Genomic DNA, 24,427 nt, shown 5'->3' on the forward strand with positions numbered 1-24,427 from the left:
TAACCAACTGAGCCATCTGGCTGCCCCAAAAATCAATTGTATTTTTATAAGCTTGCAATGAATAATTGGCAGTTGAGATTATAGAAACAATCCCCTTTATGATACAACAAAAATGTATAAAATATGTAGGGATAAATTTAACAAAATATCTGCAACTGGTACATGAAAACTAAAAACTTTGCTGAGAGGATTTAAAGGAAACTTGAATAATAGGAGAGAATTATTGTGTTCATGGATTGGAAGATTTAACATTGTTGAGATGAAAGTTTCCCCAAATTGATATATAGATTCAGTACAGTCCCAGTCAAACTCTCATTAGGCTCCTTTGTGGAAATTTACAAGCTGATTCAAAATTTATATGAAAGAGCAATATACTTAGAATACTCAAAAAATATCCAAAAGAAAAACAAATCTGAGAAACTTATAGTACCTGACTTAAAGACTCATTAAAGCTTTAGTAATCAATACTATATAATATTAGATGAGGCTCAAGATATATTTCAGTGGGATGCAGAAGATTCCAGAAATAGACCCATACCTATGCAGTCAACTGATTTTTGAGTAAAATGCCAAGATAGTTCATTGAAGAAAAGATAATCTTTTCAACAAGTGATGCTGATGCAATAGGATATCTATATGGAAGAAAAGCATTCTGACCATTATCCTAACTCACACCATATGCAATAAATTAATATGAAACACATCATAAGCCTAAATGCAAGAGCAAAAATTATAAAACTTACAGGAGAAAACATGGGAGAAAAATTTTTGTGACATTGAGTTTGGCAAAGATTTTAAAAAGTAGGACGCAAACAAATCATGAAATATAAAAGAAAAAATTGGTAAAGTAGACTTCATCAACAGAAAAAACATTTTCTTTTTAAAAGACTGAAAATAATGAAAAGGCAAGCTACAGACTGTGAGAAATATTTGCAAAATATATTTGACAGGAGACTTGTATTCAAAATAGACTAAGGAACTTAACAGTAAGAAGGCCAACTACCTAGTTTAAAAAATGGGCAAAAGATTTGAACAGACATTTTATTAAAGAAGAAACGGATGGTACGTAAGCACTTGAAAAGATGCTCAACATCATGATTTGATGGCAAGATGGAAATTAAAACCACAATGAAATACCACGGTATAGCTATTTGAATCGTTAAAATGAGAAAGACTGACCATACCAAGTGTTGGCAAGGATGTGGAGAAATGAACTGGCATACATTGCTGGTGGGAATGCCAAATGGAACGACACTACTTTGGGAAATAGTTTGGCAGTTTCTTACAATATTAAATGTATGCAGTATTTAACTTCCCATGGATGTAGCAGTTCTACTCCTAGGTATTTACCTAGGTATTACCCGAGAGAAATGTCCAAAGAGTTGGACTCAAATATTCATAGCAGCTTTATTCATATTAGTAATCCCAAACTGGAAATGACCCAAATGCTTATTAGCTGATGAGTGAATAAGCGAATGTGGTAAACCCATATGTTGGAATGCTGTTGAGCGGTGACAAGGATGAATTTCAAGAGCAGTATGCTAACTGGAAGAAGTCAGACACAAGACTGTATACTTTTGATTCCATTTGTATGAAACTCTAAAAACTAAAGGCAAAACTATAGTGACAGAAAGGAAATCATGGGTTTTCCAGAGTCCAGAGAATTGGGAGGGAGTTGACTAAAGGACAGGAGGGAAGTGTTTTTGATGAAGCTTATGATGGTGGTTACATTACTGTACACGTTGGTTGAAAATACGTTGAATTGCATACTTAAAGTTTTTGTATAGTCTGTATTGCGTACTTTAATAAAGCTGCCCCTCCCCCTTCCCCAAATGAGATGGTCCCTAGCATCCTCCAAAACTGGCCAATGACTTTTTTGGCTTGTTTTTTATTTTTTAATATTGCTACAAACTCTTAGATACAAATATTTTGTTTCATTCCATTATAGTTAAACTCATTGATGTTTACGTTTTCCCATCTTTTGCCTATAGCAGCTTATTCCAGTTGATTCCTGAGTCCTTTTGACATGACCCTAGAGTAGTCCTTGGTGGCTTCCACATTGTTTGTGATTACACGTTCCAAGTGCACCTTGTACATTTCTTTTCCTCGACCTGTAGCCATTTAGGAGTCCTGATTCCTTGCATTGGAGAGTGGTAGTGGTATCAGAGATCATAATCTGGATAAATGGTGCTCTTTGGCTGGTGGACAGTCATTATTTTCAGACCTTTCTTTTGCTCCCCCACCTCCAGGTTTATTGAGGTATAATGGACAAACTGTAAGATATTTAAAGTATACGTTGTGATAATATAAGCATGCATTGTGAAAGGATTTCTCTTGTCTTGTTAACACATCCTCACCTCACATATTTATTAAAAGAACAGTTTAAGTTCTCTTCTAGCAAATTTCAATTATACAATATTGTGTTATCAGCTATAGTCACCAGGTTTTATATTTAGGCCATTTCACTAGACAGAGCTAGGATATTGGTATATGATACCCGTATGATAAATTACAAATTGGGTTCAAACTCATGGTTTCAGTTTAAATCCAGAACTACAGGATTTTACTTAACTTTGTTCTTATATCAGAATCTCTTTTGAGCCATGCCAAAAATCTCAGTTCTCAATGAGAAGCATAATTAATGACTTCCTCTATCCCACACTGCATAAACAACATTCTCAGGATAATAATTCCAAAACTACCGTCAGCAATGAAGTGATTGAAAACATCTTCAGTTTTTCCCCCCTTTATATTATTTTTGTCCTATGAATAAATCCCATTAAGAATATACAAATTACTGTGCTTTGAAGTCACTTTTAGACTATTTCCTCTCTGGTTAAGCCACTAATTGGATGCATATTTAGACTCAATGATTAATTTTGCATTTAATTTTGGGGAATTCCTTTTTTTTCCTTTTATTTATTGTTTTTATTTATTGGGGTGAGGATGTCCTTTTTAAAATTTAATTTTGTTTCATAATTGTATAATTTACATAGTTCCAAAAACAAATGTATAAGGCAAAGTAATGTGTAAAGAATTCTGTCCATGTTGCTTCCAACCTATGTACCCCCTCCCCCATGTTTAATTTTTTTTTAATGTTAGTGGTTTATTCTTCTTAAAAATTATAAGCATATATTTTTCTATCTTTCCTCGTTTTTTAGTTAAATGGTAGCATTCTATAAACATTGTTTTTCCACCTCAGCAATATTCCGGAGATCATGGTGCAGTGGTAATAACAACAACATTCCTTATTATAGTAGTCCCCCCTTATCCACGATGAATACATTCCAAGACCCCAAATGGTGTCCCAAAACTGGGGATAGCACTGAACCTATATATACTATGTTATTTCTTATACTACGTGCATACCTATCATCAAATGTATAAATTACTTATAGTAAGAGATTAACAACGACCACTTACAATAGAACAATTATAACAGTATACTATAATAAAAGTTATGTGAATGTGATTTCTGTTCATGTCTTCCACCCACAAATTTAATGCCTTCTCCATCTTAATTGATAAGCATTTATCACTGTGGCTGTAACTTTTGTAGATTGAGGTGAGACAGCAAAATTAACATGAATTTCTCTTTCCTTCACAATTTCATGGATCAAAGATACATTCTTAGCAACCTCAGATACAGTTTTCCTTAGGTCCTTATTAAGTCAAGAACTTCTCCTTTCCCTTAAAGGGAGCACTTGACAGCTTCTCTTTCGCATATCAAAATCGCCAGCCTCACTGCTCTTGCACTCTGGGGCCTCATTAAGTAAAAAAGGGTGACTTGAACACAAGCACTGCGTGTCAACTGTCCGTTAGATCTCTATTCCGTATTTTATACTATTGATCTTGGCCTTCATTTTTAGATTATATATTAATAGTATTTACCTTTGTGATATAAGTTGCTCCCCGCACCCCAAAGTTTATCACTTGTCTTTGAATTTAGCTCTGAGCTTTGCTTTGAACTTTGCTCACCATCTTACTCTGAGTTAGGTGCAGGAGTTTAGGAAGAATTGGGTGGGTAGGATTGGGTCATAAGGTTCACAGTTTTTGTGGAGATCAGAGGTTTGATCATAATGGATAAGAGGAGGTTGGATTTCTGATGGGGATTGAGTTAGAATGGATTTAGTCCATGTCCTTGTTAGTGGGTGTTGTGATTTTTGGGTTAACATTTGTTAAGTGAAACTCCAGGGGTGTTATCAGATGGTAAGCCAAAGTTCAACAGAAGACTGAAGGGAAAGTGAAATAGAGAAGTTCACTACTCACAGGTCTGGGGATGGGGGGCGGGGGAGGTATACAGTATGCCCCGAGGGTCCACAGGGGAGGTCAGTGTAGGCTTCACACAGAGTGAGCAGCAGGGCCCGGGGCACAAGCCTGTGTTAGGGTCTGGGGGTGGAGTGCTTTGGGGTTCCCGGGTGAAGGCTGGATGAGTCAGTTTAAACCCAAAAGGGGGGAAGTGGTAATCTCAGATTGCGATCCTGTTTTATGTAAGGGGCACAAAAGGGAAGGAGCTGGGAGGCAGGAGAATACCAGCTGTTACAGTGTGCCTCTGATGTCAGTGTTTGGTGGCTCCTTCAGTGGATCTCAGTGGACGAGCTACTCAGGAGGGAGTAATTCCCACCTGGTAAACAGGGATTTCCGCCATGGCTTCACAGGTGTCCTGGGACTATCATCAGATGGGTTCGTTAAGAGTTTTGATTCAGTTGGATTTTTCTAATAAAAAATATAACTGCCTTTCTATAGGGTGATGTTTAATGAATGTTAACCTAAGTGAGAATTGTTATTTTTGTTCTTATTTCAGGCTGCAGACAAGAGAAAAGCTTTAGAAGAGACCAAAGCCTATACAACCCAATCCTTAGCTAGTGTTGCTTATCAAATAAATGCATTGGCCAACAATGTGCTCCAATTGCTGGACATCCAAGCCTCGCAGCTTCGGAGAATGGAGTCTTCCATCAATCATATCTCACAGGTAACTGCTTTAAATTCACATTTAAGCAACTGGCAACATATTGTCAAAGAAGATAACCCTGGATGTATGGATTTCTTACTCATCTTACCTATTGACTAGAGTTATTATCACTTTTCACTGTAGCTTTGAGTTCAGCAAACCTATTTTTTTGAAAAATTTTTTTGTGGTAAAATATACACAATATGAAACTTACCATCTTAACCATTTTTAAGTGTATAGTTCAATGGGTTTAAGTTTATTCACATTTTTTGCACCATCACCACTTACCCTATTTGTCTTTTTAGGTTACATATTTTTATTTTCTTAATACTGATAAGTTTCTTTTTAAAAAATCTATAACGGCATATATTGTAAGACATTAAAGCAACTTGGGGAAAGAGAATATCTTAATGTGGTTAAAATGATAACTTTTATCAACATGCATTCAAACGCTTCTCATCTTCTGTAACTACTAACAAGTCCTCGTTGAACATTCCTCTCTCCCTAAATGTTATTTCATTTGTGGTAATATCTCTTAAATCTTTTTTTTTTCCTATTAGTTTCAGGGGTATAAAACAAGATAAGGATTAGACATTTACACACCTCACAAAGTGATCACCCAACAAGTCTACTACCCATGTGACATCATACATGGCTGTTACCATTGACCGTATTCCCTATACTGTACGTTACATCCCATGACTATATGCCATATTTTGCTGTGTATAATGTGCACTTTTTTGCCCAAATTTGTAAGGGGAAAAATAAGGATGAGCATTATACACGGGAAGTACTAATTCCATATCTATGTACATGTTTATAATTCTTTTATTTAGGCTTATGAGTTAAAAGTATAACTATAGAAATCAAAAACGATATCTGTATGCAAAATAATACTCTGGAATATGATCATAGGTTTTGTTGAATTTACGATAAACTTGCAATGACGAAGAGTTCTTGGCCTTCTATGATGTGTAAATATTGCAAATTTGTTACCGGTACATAAAATTTCTTGTACCTTGTATCTGTTGTTGTGTTTCACAATTGTTACATAAAATTTCTTATACTGTAATATGTTAACAAATAAATACCTAAATGTAAACAAATAAAATTTGAATGAAAAAAAATTAAAATTTTTTTCCCTGAAAGTTTGGACCAAAAATGTGGGTGTACATTATACACGGAAAAGTACAGTATATATTTTTCAATTATAATTGACATCCAATATTATTCTGTATTAGTTTTAGGTGTACAGCTCACTGGTTATGACCTGATCCCCCCGATAAGTCTAGTACCCATCTGATACCATACATGGATTTTACAATATTACTGACTGTATTCCCCATACTGTATTTAACATCCCCGTTACCATTTTGTTACTACCAATTTGTACTTCCTAATCCCTTCACCTTTCTCACTCATTCCCCCAATCCTCCTCCTATCTAGCAACCATCACTTTGTTCTTTGTATCTGAGTCTATTTGTGTTTTGTTTGTTCGTTTATTCTGTTCTTTAGATTCCACGTATGAGTGAGATCGTATGGTATTTGTCTTTCAGTCTGACTTACTTAACTTAGCATGAACCCTGTAGGTCCATCCATGTTGTTGCAAATGGTAAGACCCTGTTTTCCCGAAAATAAGACCTCGTTGGACAATCAGCTCTAATGCGTCTTTTGGAGCAAAAATTAATATAAGACCCGGTCTTATTTTACTATAAGACCAGGTGTAATATAATATATAATACACATGTATAATTTAATGTATATAATATATACTGTAATATATATTTTATTATATATTACAATGTTATATATACATAATATATATTATGTATTATATTATAATTTATATTATATATGTATATAATGTAATATAATATAATACAGTGGTACCTTGGTTTTCGAACGTCTCTGTTGACAAACATTTCAGTTTACGAACACCGTAAATTTTATGGATCTATGGTATCATTAGATAGTAAAATTCATGCTAAATTTGCAGTTTTAGGGGTTGATTTTAAAGGTCTGGAATGGATTAATCCATTTTGCATTACTTTCTATGGGGAAACTGTGTCTTTGTTTTTGAATGTTTTAGAACTGGAACGGTCTTCTGGAACAGATTATGTTCGAAAACCAAGGTACTACTGAGTAATATAATAAAAATATAAGACCCAGTCTTATTTTACTATACTATAAGACTGGGTCTTATATTAAGTTTTGCTCCAAAAAACACATTGGAGCTGATTGTCTGGCTAGGTCTTATTTTCGGGGAAACATGGGATTTCATTCTTTTTAAGGCTGAGTAATATTCCATTGTATATATGTACCACAATTTCTTTATCTAATCATCTGTTGATTGGCATTTCGTTGTTTCCACATCTTGGCTATTGTATTTACAATAGTGCTGTTTAGCACTGCAGTAAACATAGGGTTTATACGTTTTTTTTGAATTACTGTTTTGGATTCCTTTGGATAAATATACCCATAAATGGAATTGCTGGGTCATAAAGTAGTTATATTTTTAATTTTTTGAGGAACCTCCATACTGTTTGCCATAGTGGCTGCACCAACAGTGCACAAGGGTTCTTTTTTTCCCCAACATTTATTGTTTGTTGATTTATTGATGATAGCCATTCTTTTTTATATTTTTTAAATTTTTATTGGGGAAAATTGGGGAACAGTGTGCCCCTCCAGGACCCAAGAGCTCCAAGCCAAGTTGTCAACCTTCAGTCCAGTTGTGGAGGGCACAGCCCACCTCCAAGTCCAGTCGCCACATCAGTCTTGTTTTGGGGTGCGCAGCCCACCATGCCATGCGGGAATAGAACCGGCAACCTTGTTGCTCCAACCAACTGAGCCATCCGGCTGCCCCGATGGCAGCCATTCTGACAGGAGTAAGGTGGTATCTCATTGCAGTTTTTATTTGCATTTCTCTGATAATTAGTGATATTGAGCATCTTTTCATATGTCTGTTGGCCATCTGTATGTCCTCTTTGGAGAAATGTCTATTCAAGTCCTCTGCCCATTTTTTAATTGGATTGTTTGTTTTCTTGGTATCGTGTTGTATGAGTTTTTTAAAAAAAATTTTGGATATTAATCCCATATCAGATAATCACTGGCAAATATATTCTCCCGTTTGGTAGGATGTCTTCATTTTGTTGATGGAAACCACCAAGTTTGCTGTGCAAAAGCGTATTAGTTTGATACAGTTTCATTTGTTTATTTTTCTTTTATTTCCCTTGCCTGAGGCAATATATCAGTAAAAATATTACTAAGGGTGATGTTTGCTAGTTTACTTCCTATATTTTCTTCTAGGAGTTTTATGGTTTTGGGCCATTTAAAAAGTCTTTAATCCATTTTGAGTTTATTCTTGTATATGGCGAAAGAACGTGGTCCAGTTTTTTTTTTGCCTGTATCTGTCCAGTGCCCTCAGCACCATTTATTGAATAGATGTAAATTCTTGCTTCCTTTGTTATAGATTAAATGGCTGTATAAGCATGGACTTATTTCTGGGCTCTCTAACTGTTCTATTGAGCTGTGTCTCTGTTTTTATGCCAATACCATGCTATTTTGATTACTATGGCTTTTTAGTATAATTTGATATTAGGTAGTGTGATACCTCCAGCTTTGTTCTTCTTTCTCAGGATTGATGTGGCTGTTTGGGGTATTTAATAGTTTCGTATAAATTTTAGGATTATTTGTTCTAGTTCTGTGAAAAATGCTATTGGTATTTTCATAGGGATTGTGTTGAATCTATATATTGCTTTGGATGGTATGGACAATTTTACTATATTCTGCCTATCCATGAGTATGGCATACATTTCCATTTATTTGTATCTTTTTAAAATTCATCTCTACAATGTCTTACAATTTTCTGAGTACAGGTCTTTTACTTCCTTGGTTAAATCTATTCTTAAGTATTTTATTTATTTATTTATAAAGATTTTTATTGGGGAAGGGGAACAGGAATTTATTGGGGAACAGTGTGTACTTCTGGGAGTTTTCCAAGTCAAGTTGTTGTCCTTTCAATCTTGCTGTTTTTAGCTGCAGCCCACCATCCCTTGCTGGAGTTGAACTGGCAACCTTGTGGTTGAGAACCCGCGGTCCAACCAACTGAGCCATCCGGGAGCTCAGCAGCAGCTCAGCTCTAGGTGCCGTGTTCAATCTTAGTTGCAGGGGGCGCAGCCCACCATCCCTTGCAGGTGTTGAGGAGTCGAACAGGCAACCTGTGGTTCAGAGCCCGTGCTCCAACCAACTGAGCTATCTGGCACTGGCCCAGGTGGGAATCAAACCAGCAGCCTTCGGCGTTAGGAGCACGGAGCTCCAACCGCCTGAGCCACCGGGCCTGCCCTATTTATTTTTTTGATGCAATTGTAAATGGGGTTGTTTTCTTAATTTCTCTTTCTGATAGTTCTTTATTGGTGTATAAAAAATGCAACCGATTTTTGTATCTTGATACTTTACTAAATGTACTTATCAGTTCTAATAGTTTTTTGGTGGAATCTTTGGGGTTCTGTATAAATAGTATTGTGTCATTTGCAAACATTGACAGTTTTACTTCTTTCTTTCCCGTTTGAATGTCTTTTGTTTCTTTTTGTTGCCTGACTACCGTGGGTAGAACTTCCAATACTATGGTGAATAAAAGTGGTATCATTGCCTTGTTCCTGATCTTAAGGAGAATGCTTTTAGCGTTTCTTTCTTGAGTATATTAACTGTGGCTTAGTCATATATGGTCTGTGTTATGTTGAGACGTGTTCCCTCTATGTTTATTTTTATCAGAAATGGATGCTGGATTTTGTCAAATGCTTTTTCTGTGTCTATTAATATGACCATATGATTTTTATTTTTCATTTTGTTTATGTGGTGTATTATATGTTAATTGATTTGCTTATACTGAACCAACCTTGCACACTAGGAATGAATCCCACTTGATTCTGGTGTATGATCTTTTTAATGTGTTTCTGAATTTGGTTTGCTAATATTTTCTTGAGGATTTTTGCACTTGTATTCATTAGGGATATTGGCGTGTGTGTGTGTGTGTGTGTGTGTGTGTGTGTGTGTGTATTATTTTTTGGTAGGTAACACCTTTGTCAGCTTTTGGAATCAGGGTAATGGTGGCTTCATAAATGACCTTGGGAGCCTTCCGTCCTCTTGGAGTTTTTGAAATATTTGAGAATAAGTGTTAATTCTTTTTTGGTAAAATTCACCTGTGAAGCCATCTGGTCCAGGACTTCTGTTTGTTGGGAGCTTGTTGACTAGTGGTTTGATATCATTGGTAGTAATCATTCTGTTCAGATTTTCTTCTTGATTCAGCCTTGGAGTATTGTATGCTTCTAGGAATTTATCCATTTCTTCTAGATTGTCCAATTTGGTCACATATAGTTGCTCGTGGTATTTTCTTAAAATTTTTTTTATTTCTGTGGTGTCTTGTCACTTCTCTTTCATTTCTGATTTTATTTCTTTGCGTCCTTTCTCTTTTTTTCTTGATGAGTCTGGTTAAAGGTTTGTCAGTTTTGTTTATCTTTTCAAACCTTTTGGTTTCATTGATCTTTTGTATTTTTTTTTTTAGTCTCTATTTCATTTATTTCCACTCTGATCTTTATTATTTCTTTCCTTGTGCTCACTTTGGGCTTTGTTTGCTGTTTTTTCCCCCAGTTCCCTTAGGTGTAAAGTTAGACTGTTTATTTGAGATTTTTCTTGTTTCTTCAAGCAGGGCTGCATTGCTATGAAGTTCCCTCTTAGGACTGGTTTTGTTGTGTCCCATAGATTTTGGGTCATTGTGTTTTCATTTTCGTTTGTCTCAGGTATCTTTTGATTCTCCCCCCACCCCCATTTCATTGTTGACCCATTCATTATTAGGTAGCGTGTTATTTAGCCTCCCTGTGTTTGTGTTTTTCAGTTTTTTTCTTGTAATTGATTTCTAGTTTCATACCATTGTGGTCAGAGAGGACACTTGATATGATTTCAGTCTTCTTTAATTTATTGGGACTTGTTTTGTGGCCTAGCACGCGGTCTATTGTGGAAAATGTCCCAGATGCACTGGAAAATAATGTATATTTTGCTGCTTTGGGTGAAATGATTTAAAAGTATCGATTAAAACCATCTGTCCCAGTGCATCATTTAAGGCTGCTGCTTCTGTGTTGATTTTCTGTCTAGAAGATCTGTCCATCGGTGTCAATAGAGTGTTAACGTTCCCTACTATGATTGAGTTATTGTTGATCTCTGCCTTTTTGTCCGTCAGTATTTGTTTTGCATATTTAGATGCTCCTATGTTGGGTGCATAGATATTGACTAGGGTAATAGCCTGTAGTTGGATTGATCCTTTATTGTTATGTAATGTCTTTCTTTGTTTCTTATTATGGTCTTCATTTTGAAGTTTGTTTCATCTGGTATAAGTATTGGTACCCCAGCCTTTTTCTTGTTAATGTTTGCGTGAAATATCTTTTTCCATCCCCTTTCTGTCTGTGTGTCTTTTGATCTGAGGTGGTTCTCTTGTAGACAGAATAGGCATGGGTCTTGTTTTCTTGTCCATTTAGTCCCCGCATGTCTTTTGATTGGAGCATTTAATCCATTTACATACAAAATAATTATTGATAGGTACATAATTATTGCCATTTTATCATTTGTATTTTTAGTCTTCATTTGTTTTATCTCCTTTCTTTTACTTAAAGAGGTTCTTTTATCATTTCTTGTAATACTAGCTTGGTGGTAGTGAATTTCTTTAGCTTTTTCTTGTGTGGGAAACTCTTTATCTGTTCTGCAATTTTAAACGATAGCCTTGCTGGTTAGAGTGGTCTTGATTGTAGGCCCTTGTTTTTCATCACTTTGAATATTTCCCGCCCATCCCTTCTGGCCTGCAACGTTTCTAATGAGAAATCAGCTGACAATCTTATAGCTGTTCTCTTACTATAAGTTACTAGTTGCCTTTCTCTTGCTGCTTTTAGGATTCTCTGTCTTTAACCTTTGCCATTCTAATTACAGTATATCTTGGTGTGGGCCTGTTTGGTTTCATCTTGTTTGGGGTTCTCTGTGCTTCCTGGACTTGTGTGTCTGTTTCCTTCACCAGGTTAGGAAAGCTTTTAATCATTATTTATTCCAACAGGTTCTCAATCCCTTGCTTTCTCTTCTTCTGGTACCGCTGTGATGCGAATGTTGTTACGCTTGATGTTGTCCCAGAGGTCTCTTAAACTATCCTTATTTTTTTGGATTCTTTTTCTTTTTGCTGTTCTGATTGGGTGTTTTATGCTACCTTGTATTCCAAATCACTGATTCAGTCCTCTGCTTCATCTCCTCTGGTGGTGATTTCTTCATTTCAGTTTTATTCATTCAGGTGCTTTATTCATTTCAGTTATTGTATTCTTCACTTCTGACTGGTTCTGTTTCGTGAGTTCCATGTCCTTTTTTTGGTGCTTGCTGTCTCTTTGTTGAAGTTCTCACTGAGTTCTTTGAGCATCTGTATAACCATTGTTTCGAACTCTGTCTTTGGTAGGTTGCTTGCCTACATTTTATTTAGTTCTTTTTCTGGAGTTTTCTCTGTTCTTTTATTTTGGATATATTTCTTTGTTTCTTCATTTTGGCTGCTTCTCTGTGTTCGTTTTTATGTATGAGGTGGATCTGCTATGTCTTGTAGTCTCGGCCGGGTGGCCTTATGTAGTAGGTGTCCTGTGGGGCCCTGGCACAGTCTGTCCGGTCACCTGCTCTGGGTGCTTCAGGAGTGTCTCTTGTGTGGATTGTGTTTTCCCTCCTGTTACAGTTTAGCCTTGTTTGCTATTGGCATATCAGTGGGTGCGATTGACCCTCAGGGTTTGGTCATGTTCCCAGCTTCCGGGCTGCTGTGTGGGAAGCTTACTCCCATTGAGTGGGGTTTGCCGCAGCGGGCTCTTGTACCTATTGAGATCGCCCTTTGTGTGTGCCATTTGTGGGGCTAATTGGGCCTTGTTCTGCTGTGGTTTGGAGCCAGCCTCCAGGTATGTTGGCTCTGGGGCAGGGCCAGGTCACCCACTGACTGTGACCGGTCAGGATCCGCCCTACACAGTGATCTGCGATTTTTTGCTGCTGGTGCTAAACCTGGAGGCATGTGGGAGAGTCTACACTGCCAACTGAGGACAGCCACCACCAGTATGGGACCTGAGGTACCGCAAAAAGCCAAGACACCCTGAGTCCTGTTGCTATCTGCTGGCTTCCTTAAAGTTCCCAGTGATAAAGCTTAGTGTTATATTCATGTTGGGTGAGGCAGGGTCTCAGGGAGTCACTAGAGTGGGAAGAATGTGTTCACCAGTTTAATGTAGATTCTGGTCTGGTGCCAGTGCTGAGACTGGAAATACTCAGGAAAAGTCTCAGCGCACCCAGAGGCCAGTCGTTACTTTCCTGGTGCCTTGGACTTTGCAAGTTTTCCAGGAAAGAGTGCAATGTGAGTGGGGCTGGTTGCTAGCTGAGCCTCTTGAGTGCCTCTTGAGTTGGGGGAGTTGGGTTTGGCATGGTCCCAGTGAGTCAGCAGGGTGGAGCCCTGGAGCTCACCAGACCAGTCAGGTTCAGATTTAGCTGTAAGGGTAGGGGTCTGCTCAGCATGTTTATGATGGTGGCTGCGTGCCTGGCTGCATGGAAGGTGGACCCCACACATGGATAATGGCAACTGTCCTCAAGCCCTGGCCTTGAAGCCACATAGCTCAGTCTTCTCCCTGTATGCCTCTGACGCTTCCCTCCCCAGTCACTGTCTCTCCACTGGAGCCCAAGGTGAGTGCCTGTGAGCTAGTGAGTCCGTGCACAGGCTGTCAAAGTGGATGTCTGGGTTTCCTGCAGCCTTCCGTCCCACCTGGATGGTCGGAATCCCCACTGTTTTTCACAGCCAGATGTGGGAGCTTCTCTTCCAGACATCAGTACTCCAGGCTGGGGAGCCAGAAGTGGGGCTGGGGTTCTTTGCTCCTCCAGGGGGACCTTCTGTGGCCGAGGTACCCTCCCTATTTTCAGTCCCCACACGGAGGTTTGGGACCAGCCTCTCGCATCTCTGCCCCTCCTGCCAGTCTCCAATGGCTTCTTCTTTATGTCCTTAGTTATAAAACTGATTTTCAGCCAGACATCAGATGGTTCTGCAGGTTGATTGTTCTATAATTTAGTTTTAATTTTAATGTATTCATGGTAGGAAGCAGGCACAGTGTTTATCTCTGCCATCTTGGATCTCCAGCGAATATTCTTTATATGATTTCAGCCTTTTAAAATTCATTAAGAATTTTTTTGTAACCTAGAATGTAGTCTTATCTTGGTAAGTGTTTTGGGTGCACTTGGGAAGAAAGTGTATTTTGTTTGCGGTTGTGTGGAATGTTCTGTAAATCTCCTTAGGTCAAGTTTGTTGATAATATTATGTAATTCTTTGATATCCTTATTGATTTATTGTCTACTTGTTTTATTGATTATTGAGGAAGGCATGTTGTAATCTCTAGTTAGAATTTTGGATTAATGTATTTCTCTGTATTTTTATTTTATGTATTCTGAAACTGTTTTGTTAGGTGCATAAATGCTTAGGCTTGTAGTGTCCTATTGATAAAAAATTGACTCCTTTATCATTATGAAGACTTTCTTTTATCATGGTAAACCTAGATTTAGGTTTGACTATCGAGGCAGTTAGTACAGGCACTAGGGAGATAGTGTTGTTCCTATAATGGAATTGCTCTGGGTGCTTAAACTTTTGGTTCCTGGGTTCCCTTAGTATCTTAAATTATTGAGGATCCAAAAGGGCTTTCGTTTATAATGGGAAGATCTTGCAGGACTTATAGCAGAAATTCAACCTGATAAATTAAAAAAAAAAAATTTACCCATTTAACAATTAAATTAACTTGTTACATGTTAATACAAGTAACATATTAATGGAAAATAACTGTTGTCCAAAACAAAAAAATGTGAGATGAGTGACATTTGTTTTTTACATTTCTGCAAATCTTTTCAGTATTTTGTTTAGTAAGAGCTAGAATCTTATATGTATTTTTGAATTTAGTATGTTGGGATAAGTTGTTTTGGTTGAAGTACATGAAGAAAGTCTGGCATACCTCCATAAGTAGATTGAAGGACAACTGCTTGGAACTGATGGGCCCTGGAGAAACACTGTCCCCCAATATTCCCCAATAAAATTTATATATATAAAAAACGTCTTGCATACATAGATAAATTGAGAAGGTAGGATTTTGAGGACCACAGGGGTCTTTGGACCACAAGTTGGAGAACCATTACATTATGGGTTATTAACATAATGTCTCTATGGTACCGCGTTTCCCCTAAAATAAGACCGGGTTTTATATTATTTTTTGCTCCAAAAGATGCAGTAGGGATTATGTTCAGGGGATGTCATCCTGAAAAATCATGCTAGGGCTTATTTTCCGGTTAGGTCTTATTTTCGGGGAAACACGGTCTGTATTCCCAATATCATATACTGGCCATCATACTTTTATTTATAAAAATATCCCAAATATGTGATATGTCTCCATGTATAGTTTTTTCTCGCTCTTTGTTATACAATTCTTGGTCCATCCTTACTGACTTTAGTGGTATTTTTGGCACCTTTATCCATAACATCAAGGCTGCTAGGCTGAGTAATGACTCCCCAAAGATACCCAGTTCCTAATCCCTGGAAATGTGAATGGTATTTCTTCTGACAAAAGGGATTTTGAAGATACACGTTAAGGATCTTGTGATGGGGAGATTACCCTGATTATCCAGGTGCTATAAATGTAATCACAAATGTCCTTTTAAGAGGGAGGCAGAGGAGAATTTGATACAGAAGAGCAGAGAGCAGAAATTGAAATGACAGTGAGAGCAGAGATTAGAATGATGTTGTGACAAGCCAAGGAATAGCAGTAGCCACCAGAAGCTGAAAGAAGCAAGGAAGTAGATTCATCCCTGAAACTGTAGAAGGGAGCATGACCCTTTTGATACCTTGATTTAGTACACTAGAGATTTGGTTTGGGTTTCTGGCTTCCAGAACTGGAATAGAATAATAATTTGTTGTTTTAAGCCACAAAGTTTGTAGTAATTTGTTACAGCAGCATAAGGAAATTACTACACATGTTATGACAAATCAGTTCTAAATGTGGTATGACTTTATATTTGTGTAAATCTTCGGTAGCAATTGATTCTTGTCATCTTCATGATACGGATTCAAATTGTATTTTTTAAAGGATATTATTATATTGTATAATATCCTCAAAATCATGAGGAAAATGTGAAAAATTCTCCAGATTTCCTGCCAAAGCCCTATTATATAGAATAGTAGTTGTTATCTTTAACTTCATTATTTCAAGACTGATATCTGACCTAAACAGTTGCTCACTTTTCTCTGTTTTTCTTGTAAATGTTGAGGCCCCAAATCAAATGATTTAGGGCAAACTTCCTCAGCCCCTTTTTGGAGGGAGGACACTTGTTAAATTCAGATTAATGAAGCATTCTTGATTTAATTATAGTTATTAACAAGGTAAACTTTAGGGGAACAAACTGGTGAAGGTATACTAATATAGGATATAGATTCTTTTCTGAATGTAAATACATACTGTAGAGCATAGAAATGTTTGGGGAAGTTGGAGGAATAAAGTTTGTCTTGGCACTAAAGCTTGTCTTATTACTATCTAAAATAAAATTTAAAAATTCACTTACTTACATGAATAACTGTTTCAAAATTAGTTATTCTGCCAGGGACTCATAGCATGTAGCATAGTGCCTTGTGCCTTCATGATAGTTGATGGAAGTTTTGAATTTTAATGTTTTAAACATCTGAAAATTTTGAAGTTAAATAGAAGTACTGTAAAATGTAACAAAGATTTCTGGAATAGCTCTGGTCCTCTCTTCTTCCCTTTTTTCCCCTTCCCATTACACATACACAAACACACACACACACACAAACACATACATGTTAGTTAACATATGATTACTATTATTAAAACATACATATATTAGCCAACATACGATTTGAATCATTAAAATATATATTAGCTAACATGATTTGTATCATTAAAATTGTATGTTATTTAACATGATTTGTATCATAAAGATACATACATTAGCTAACACGATTTGTATTGTTAAAGTACACGTATATGTTTACTTTAAATTCATTTTCTTAAAATGTACTAATCCTGTCTCTAAGGCTATTAGTTATTGGTGTGATACTAGAGCTTCATGCCATCAAACAACTTACATATATTGTTTGTTTGAATAGTTACCCACTGCAGGGACCAGTAAACTATGATTTGTGTAGGCTAAATCCAGTTTACAACCGCACCCCCTCCCTTTTTTTTAAAAGGAGGGTGCAGCTCACAGTGGCCCATGCGGGGATTGAACCGGCAACCTTGGAGCTACCAGCTCCACGCTCTAACCAACTGAGCTAACCGGCCAACCCCCCCCAGCCATTTTTGCAAATTAAGTTATACTGGAATATAGCAGTGTTCCTTTGTTTACATAGTGCTATGACTGCTTTCACCACTGTAGTGATATAGTTGAATAATTATGACAGAGACCATATGGCCTGCAAAGCTTAAAATATTTACTCTCTGGTTCTGTCCAGAACAAGTTTGACGACCCCCCATTTAGTGTTATATAAACATTATTTAAAAAAATTTTTAAATGTATTTGGGATGTAACACCAATTTTTCCAATTACTTATAGTAACTTTTTTAAAAGAGAATTTTCCTGGAGGTTGATTTGCTGGTATTTCTGAAGAAGCCAGAAATTGTGAGGAATGGGGTTGTGCAGATTACATAACGATACAAATTCTGTAAGTTTATGGCTTCATTGCGTGATATCTTTAGCATATAGAGAGAGGTTAGCTTGTGTAGGAAATGATGGAAGCAGCTCCAGTAGAGCTTTGGTATTCTGACACCACAGTGCTATTTTGACACCAACCACCTGGAGTCCAGACTGCCTTCACTTCAGATGCCACTGGCAAGTTGAAGCCCCTTCTACACACACTTTGGACCATCTGGTTCTCATCTGGGGGGTTTCTACAACCCCCATCAGGTTTGATAATTTACTAGAATTACTAACAGAATTCAGGAAAACACTGTCCTTGTGATGACACTTTTATTTAAAAGGATACAGCTCAGGACCAGGCAAATGAAGAGACACACAGAGTGAAGTCCTGGACAGTCCTAAACACAGGGTTTCTGGGCCCTTTGGGAAGTCAGGGTATATCATTCTCCTGGCACTTCACTGTGTTCACCAGTCAGGAAGCTCAGCTGAACGTTGGTGTCAGATGTAGACGTGATGGGTCAAACCAGTGGCTACATGACTCAGCTCCATCTCTAGCTCTTCTCCCCACCCAGAGATTGGAGAGACTCAAAACCTTAACCCTTCCATCACATTGTTGGTCTTTCTAGTGACCAGCCTCTGTCCTGAGCTATTGTGGTAGCATAAAAGACACCCCTGTCTGTCACTGGGGAACTCTAAGGGGCAAAACCTTCTTCCTAGGAACTAGGGACAAAAGCCAGTCAAATTTTCTTTTTTATACAGCAGATACCAAATTCAAGGTTTTATGGACTGAAATAAATAAGAACCAAGGGATAATGTGTTTGTTTTATGGTTGAGTCTGTGATTTAATTCTGTTCATATTGAAGTTTGTGTAAAAGTCATTTGAGGATTGCTTTGTCAGTTTGTTTTATAAAATTTTTGCTGCTATAGAATGAACATTAGATCAAAAGATGTAGTTTGTAGGAAGTTTCTCAAAGCTACTCTTCATGTAGTGAGTGATGCTTGAAGGGTGGTGTATTTATATAAGTAGATTTCTCAAATTGATAATTCTATAGAAGAATAGTATTTTAGATAACTGAAATTCCCTATTTTAATCACATTAATGGTAATCTTTCTAACATATGTGCCTTGTTTTATTTTAGTTTTTTAGGATTTTTATTAAAATATAGCTAACATACAATAGTTATACCATAGTCATTCAATATTTATATGCCTGAAGAAGCGATCACCATGATAAACCCAGCAACCATCTGACACTGTACAATGCTGTCATAATGTTATTGACTGTCCCTGTGCTGTACTGTGCACCCCCATAACTTACTTGTTTTATACCTGGCTATTTGAACGTCTTATTCCTTTCTTCTTTTTTCCCTGCCTTTAAAAATTTTTTCTATTACAGTTGTCATTCCGTATTATATTAGTTTCAGGTGTACAGCACAGTGGTTAGACATTTATATAATTTAAGAAGTGACCCCCCTGACTAGTCTAGTACCCGCCTGGCACTATACATATTTATTACTATATTATTGACTAATTTCCCTATGCTTTACATCCCTGTGACTATTTCATAATAACACTTTGTACTTTTTAATCCCTTCACCTTTCCCACTTCACCCCCAATTCTCCTCTCATCTGGCAACCATCAGCTTGTTCCTTGTATCTATGAGTTTGTCTCTGTTCTTTTAGTTTGTTTCTTTTGTCGTTTAGATTCCACATATAAGTGAGATCAGATGGTTTTTGTCTTTCTCTGTCTGACTTATTTTACTTAGCATAACATCTTCCAGATCCATCCATGTTGTCGCAGATGGTAAGATTTCATTCTTTTTTATTGCTGGGTAGTATTCCATTGTATATAGACACACCACATTTTCTTTATCTAATCATCTATTGATGGGCATTTAGATTGCTTCCATATGTTGGCTGTTGTAAATAATGCTGCAATGAATGTAGGGGTGTATATCTTTCTGAATGAGAGTTCTGATTTCTTTGGATAAATACCGAGAAGTGGAATTGCTGGGTCATAAGGTGGTTCTATTTTTAATTTTTTTTCACCAAATAATCCAATATAATATCACAGTTCATCAGACCTTTTTAACAGTATGTGTGTCCTATTATGATGTACCGAGAAATCCTCAATATTTCTTTGTATCGCTACAAAAGGTACACAAGCTAAATGTAATCGTAAGAAAACATGAGACAAATCCTGTTATTTACATGATTAATAATAGAGAAGAGCTCTGGTTTATAGCTACTGATCATTCAGGATATTGTCAGGAGTTCCCTCCATGTGACTCTTCTGATACATACCCACTTGTCACTTTTCACAGAGGTCACAGTCATAGCTTGTGAGAGCTGAGGAATGTCTAAGACAGGTCAGTAACAGGTAGATCCAAACCTATAACAGCTTAGCAGAGAACAAGTTTTTTCTTCCTTGCAAAAGTCACAGGAAGAAAGTGTTCCACACAGTAATTCTTGAACCCTGCCTGACTCCTTCCGTGTGCTACTTTTCCATCATCATTGTAGGGAAAAGAAACAGCAGAGAATATATAGGATGAAAATGTCTTCGTGGGACTTGTTTTACCACTGATAGTCACATTCCACTAAATAGAATTTGATGACATTACCGCATGCAGAAGAAAGAGTGATTGGGAAATTTAGACGAGTCGTGGGCCTAAGGACAACAGTAAATAGTTATTGGTGACCATGCAGTATATGGGATATGGGGCTCTATTCATTAGATTTATTATTTATATATATTAATTGTGGATGGACTTCTGACAGGATTTCCCAAATCCATTATCTTCATAAGATTTCTTTCATCTGGTCCATCTACTATGAGGTCTCTACTGCTCTACGCATTTTCTCCTGTACTGAGAAGGGAGGCTTCTGCCTGAAGTTATCACACATTTATTACAGTTTACATTTTCTTCATTACGTGAATTCTCTACTCAGTGAGATTCAGTCTTTGATAGAAAGCTTTCCCATTTTCATTACACAATCAGAATTTCTTCACAGTTGAAGTTTGCTGATGGTTGAGTTCATACAGAATATTTGCTATATTCATTACTTTCGAAATGTTCCTTTCCACAGAGAATTCTCTGATGTCCCAAAAGGACTAAACTTAGCCTTAGTGGCTGAAGACTGTCTCTATACATTTCAAGCATTTCCTGCAAGTATAAGTTCTTGCTAGACTAAATGTCTGTGTCTTCCCAAAATTATTCTGTTGAAATCTTATCCCCAAGGTGCTGGGATTTGGAGTTGGAGGCCTCTGTAGGTGATGAAGCCATTAGGGCAGAGCTCTTATGAAAGAGGCGCCAAATAGTTCCTTTGCCCCTTATGCATTTTTTTCTTCCCTTGGCTTCTTTTTAAAATATATTTTTTATTAGTTTCAGGTGCACAAAACAAAGTAATACTTAGACATTTATCATTTATATCCCTCACACTGTGGACCCCCCTCCCCCATCCATTATCTCTCTGACATCGCACCGAGCCATTACATTTCCACTGTCTCCACTCCCAATGCTGTACTCTGCCTCTTGTAAATATATACATACATACGTATACATATATATATACATATATATATATATATATAAAATTATGGTTGGTGTTCATTATTGTTCAGCTTCAGGTGTACATTGCAGTATTTTTAATTTTTTGAGGAACCTCTATACTGTTTGCCATAGTGGCTATACCAATTTGCAGTACCATCAACGGTGCTTGAGGGGTCCGTTTTCTCCACATCCTCACCAATACTTGTTGATTTATTGATGAGAGCCATTCTGACAGGTGTGAGATGATATCTCATTGTGGTTTTAATTTGCCTTTCTCTGATGATTAGTGACATTGAACATCTTTTCATACGTCTATTGGCCATCTGTATGTCTTCTTTGGATAAATGTCTATTTAGGTCCCCTGCCTATTTATTAATTGGATTGTTAGTGAGGTTTTTTTGGTGTTAAGTTGCATGAGTTCTTTATAAAGTTTGGATGTTAACCCCGTACTGGATTTATCATTGGTGAGTATCTTCTTCCGTTCAGTAGGTGGTCTTTTTGTTTTATTGATGGTTTCCTTTGCTGTCCAAAACTTCTTACTTTGATGTAGTCCCATTTATTTATGTTTTCTTTTGTTTCCCTTGCCCAAGGCAGTATATCAGGAAAAAAATTACTAAGAGCAGTGTCAGAGAGTTTTTGCCTATGTTTTCTTCTAAAAGTTTTATTGATTGGGGACTTAGGAGTATATTTGTCTTTAATCCATTTTAACTTATTCTTTCTTTCACAGGATTTATTTTACACCTGTTATACCAAACCACATATTAAACACTGACATATAAACTCCCTAATAAGATGAAGCAAAGACAAAATTATTTATCTTATGAGAAACAAGATACACCATCATTTAGTCTTCAAACATTATTGTACTTTTAACTTTCATAATTTGACAGTCCATTCACAAAAACAATCTGCAGACTAGTTTTAACAAATTAAAGAACACGTTTAAACAAACATGACTGTCCTAAATTGTTTATTAGGTAAGAATTTTATAAACATTACTCATATTAGTAGTAACGGTGGAGCTGGAGAGTATTGTGTCTTCTCCAAGTTGCACAGCGAGAACCACCAATAGTGTGGTGGCCCTTTCCAAGGCCATGGCTCTTTTGGCCTTCAGATGTCAGCTTTCACGTCTCCCTTTGCTTGTGGACTGGTCTGGTGATATATTTTAGGATTATTATAGTTTTATGAAAAATGACATTGGTATTTTGATAGCTATTGCATTGAATCTGTAGATTGCTTTGGGTAGTAAGGACATTTTAGTGATGTTAGTTCTTCCTATCCATGAGCATGGAATATGCTTTCATTTATTTGTAACTTCTTAAGTTTCTTTCCTCAATGTTTTATAAATTTTTGAGTCTTTTACCTCCTTGGTTAAATTTATTCCTAGATATTTTATTTTATTTTATTTTACTTTATTTTTTGATGCGACTGTAAATGGATTTTCTTAATTTCTCTTTCTGACAGTTCATTATTGGTGTATAAAAATATAACTTATTTCTGAATATTAATTTTGTATTCTTCTACTTTACTGAATTCACGTTATCAGTTCTAATAGTGTTTTGCTGGAATCTTTAGGGTTCTCTGTATGTAGTATTGCGTCATCTGCAAATAATGACAGTTGTACTTCTTTCTTTCCAAGATGGATGCCTTCAGTTTCCTTTTCTTATCTGATTGCTGTGGCTAGGACTTCCAATACTATGTTGACTAAAAGTGTGAAAGTGGGCATCCTTGTCTTGTTCTTGATCTTAAGGAGAATGCTTTTAGGTTTTTCCTTGTTGAATATGTTACTTGTTGTTATATATGTCCCTTATTATGTGACATGTGCCCTCTATTCCCACTTTGCTGAGTGTTTTTATCATAAATGGTTGCTGGATTTGTCAAATGGTTTTTCTGTGCCTATTGATATCATCATATGATTTTTATCCTTCATTTTGTTTATGTAGTGTGTTACATTAATTGATTTGCAAATAGTGAATCAATGTTGTATACCAGGAACGAATCCCACTTGATCATGGTTTATGATCTTTTTAATGTATTGCTGAATTTGGTTTGCTAATATTTTGTTGAGGATTTTTGCATCTATGTTCATCAAGGACATTGACCAATATTTTCTTTGTTTGTAATGTCTTCATCTGTCTTCAGTGTCTGGCTTCTGGAATCAGGGTAATGGTGGACTCATAAAATGAAGTTGAGATCCTTCCTTCCTCTAGAATTTTTTGTAATAGGCTTGAGTAGGATAAGTGCTAATTCTTCTTTGAATGTTTGGTAAAATTCACTTGTGAAGAAGCCATCTGGTCCAGGATTTTTTTTTGTGTGGGGAGTTTTTTGAGCACTGATTTGATTTCATTAGTAGTGATTGGTCTGTTCGTATTTTGTTTCTTCTTGTTTCAGTCTTGAAAGATTGAATGTTCCTAGGAATTCAACCATTTTTTCCGGATTGTCAAATTTATCGGCATGTAATTTTTATAATCCTTTTATAATCCTTTTATAATCCTTTGTATTTCTGTGGTGTCAGATTTCACTTCTCTTTCATTTCTTATTTGGGCCCTCTCTCTCTTTCTTGATGAGTCTGGTTTTAAAGGTTTCTCAATTTTGTTTATAGTTTCAAAGAACCAGCTCTTGTTTCATTGATCGTTTGTATTGTTTTTTTAGACTCTTATTTCAGTTATTTTCGCGCTGATCTTTATTATTTCCTTCTTCCTACTCACATTCGGCTTTGTTTGCTGTTCTTTTTCTAGGTCTGTTAGGTGTAGGGTTAGATTGTTTATTTAGGATTTTTCCTGTTTCTTGAGGTAGCTCTGTATTGTTATGAATTTCCCTTTTAGGACTGCTTTCGCTGTGTCCCATAGATTTTGAGTCACTGTGTTTTTATTTTTGTTTGTCTCAAGGTATCTTTTGATTTCTTCCTTGATCTCATTGTTCACCCATTCATTGTTTAGTAGCATGTTATTTAGCCTTCTTGTGTTTATATTTTTTCAGTTTTTTTCTTATAAATGATTTCTAGTTTCATACCATTGTGGTTGGAGAGTTAATGCTTGGTATGATTTCATCTTAAATTTATTGAGACTTGTTTTATGGCCTAACGTGTGGTCTATCTTGGAAAATGTTTCTTGGGCACTTAAAAAGAATGTATATTCTGTTGCTTTGGCTGAAATACTTTAAAAATATCAATTGAAAACCTTGTCTAGTGTGTCATTTGAAGCTG

General features: G+C 36.5%; 1 protein-coding gene across 15 annotated transcripts in view; it reads left to right on the top strand.

Moving 5' to 3' along the window:
* Positions 1–24,427, top strand: part of ABI1 (abl interactor 1) — a 114,971-nt gene that overhangs the window by 36,184 nt on the left and 54,360 nt on the right. For all 15 annotated transcript variants that reach the window (XM_081062614.1, XM_081062610.1, XM_081062616.1 and 12 more), the window contains exon 2: positions 4,805–4,972. In XM_081062614.1, the coding sequence (XP_080918740.1) occupies positions 4,805–4,972 (168 nt within the window). The remainder of the gene's footprint in view (positions 1–4,804; positions 4,973–24,427) is intronic.

Source organism: Rhinolophus hipposideros (assembly GCF_964194185.1).
Source record: "Rhinolophus hipposideros genome assembly, chromosome: 1".
In the NCBI taxonomy this organism is placed as follows: domain Eukaryota; kingdom Metazoa; phylum Chordata; class Mammalia; order Chiroptera; family Rhinolophidae; genus Rhinolophus; species Rhinolophus hipposideros.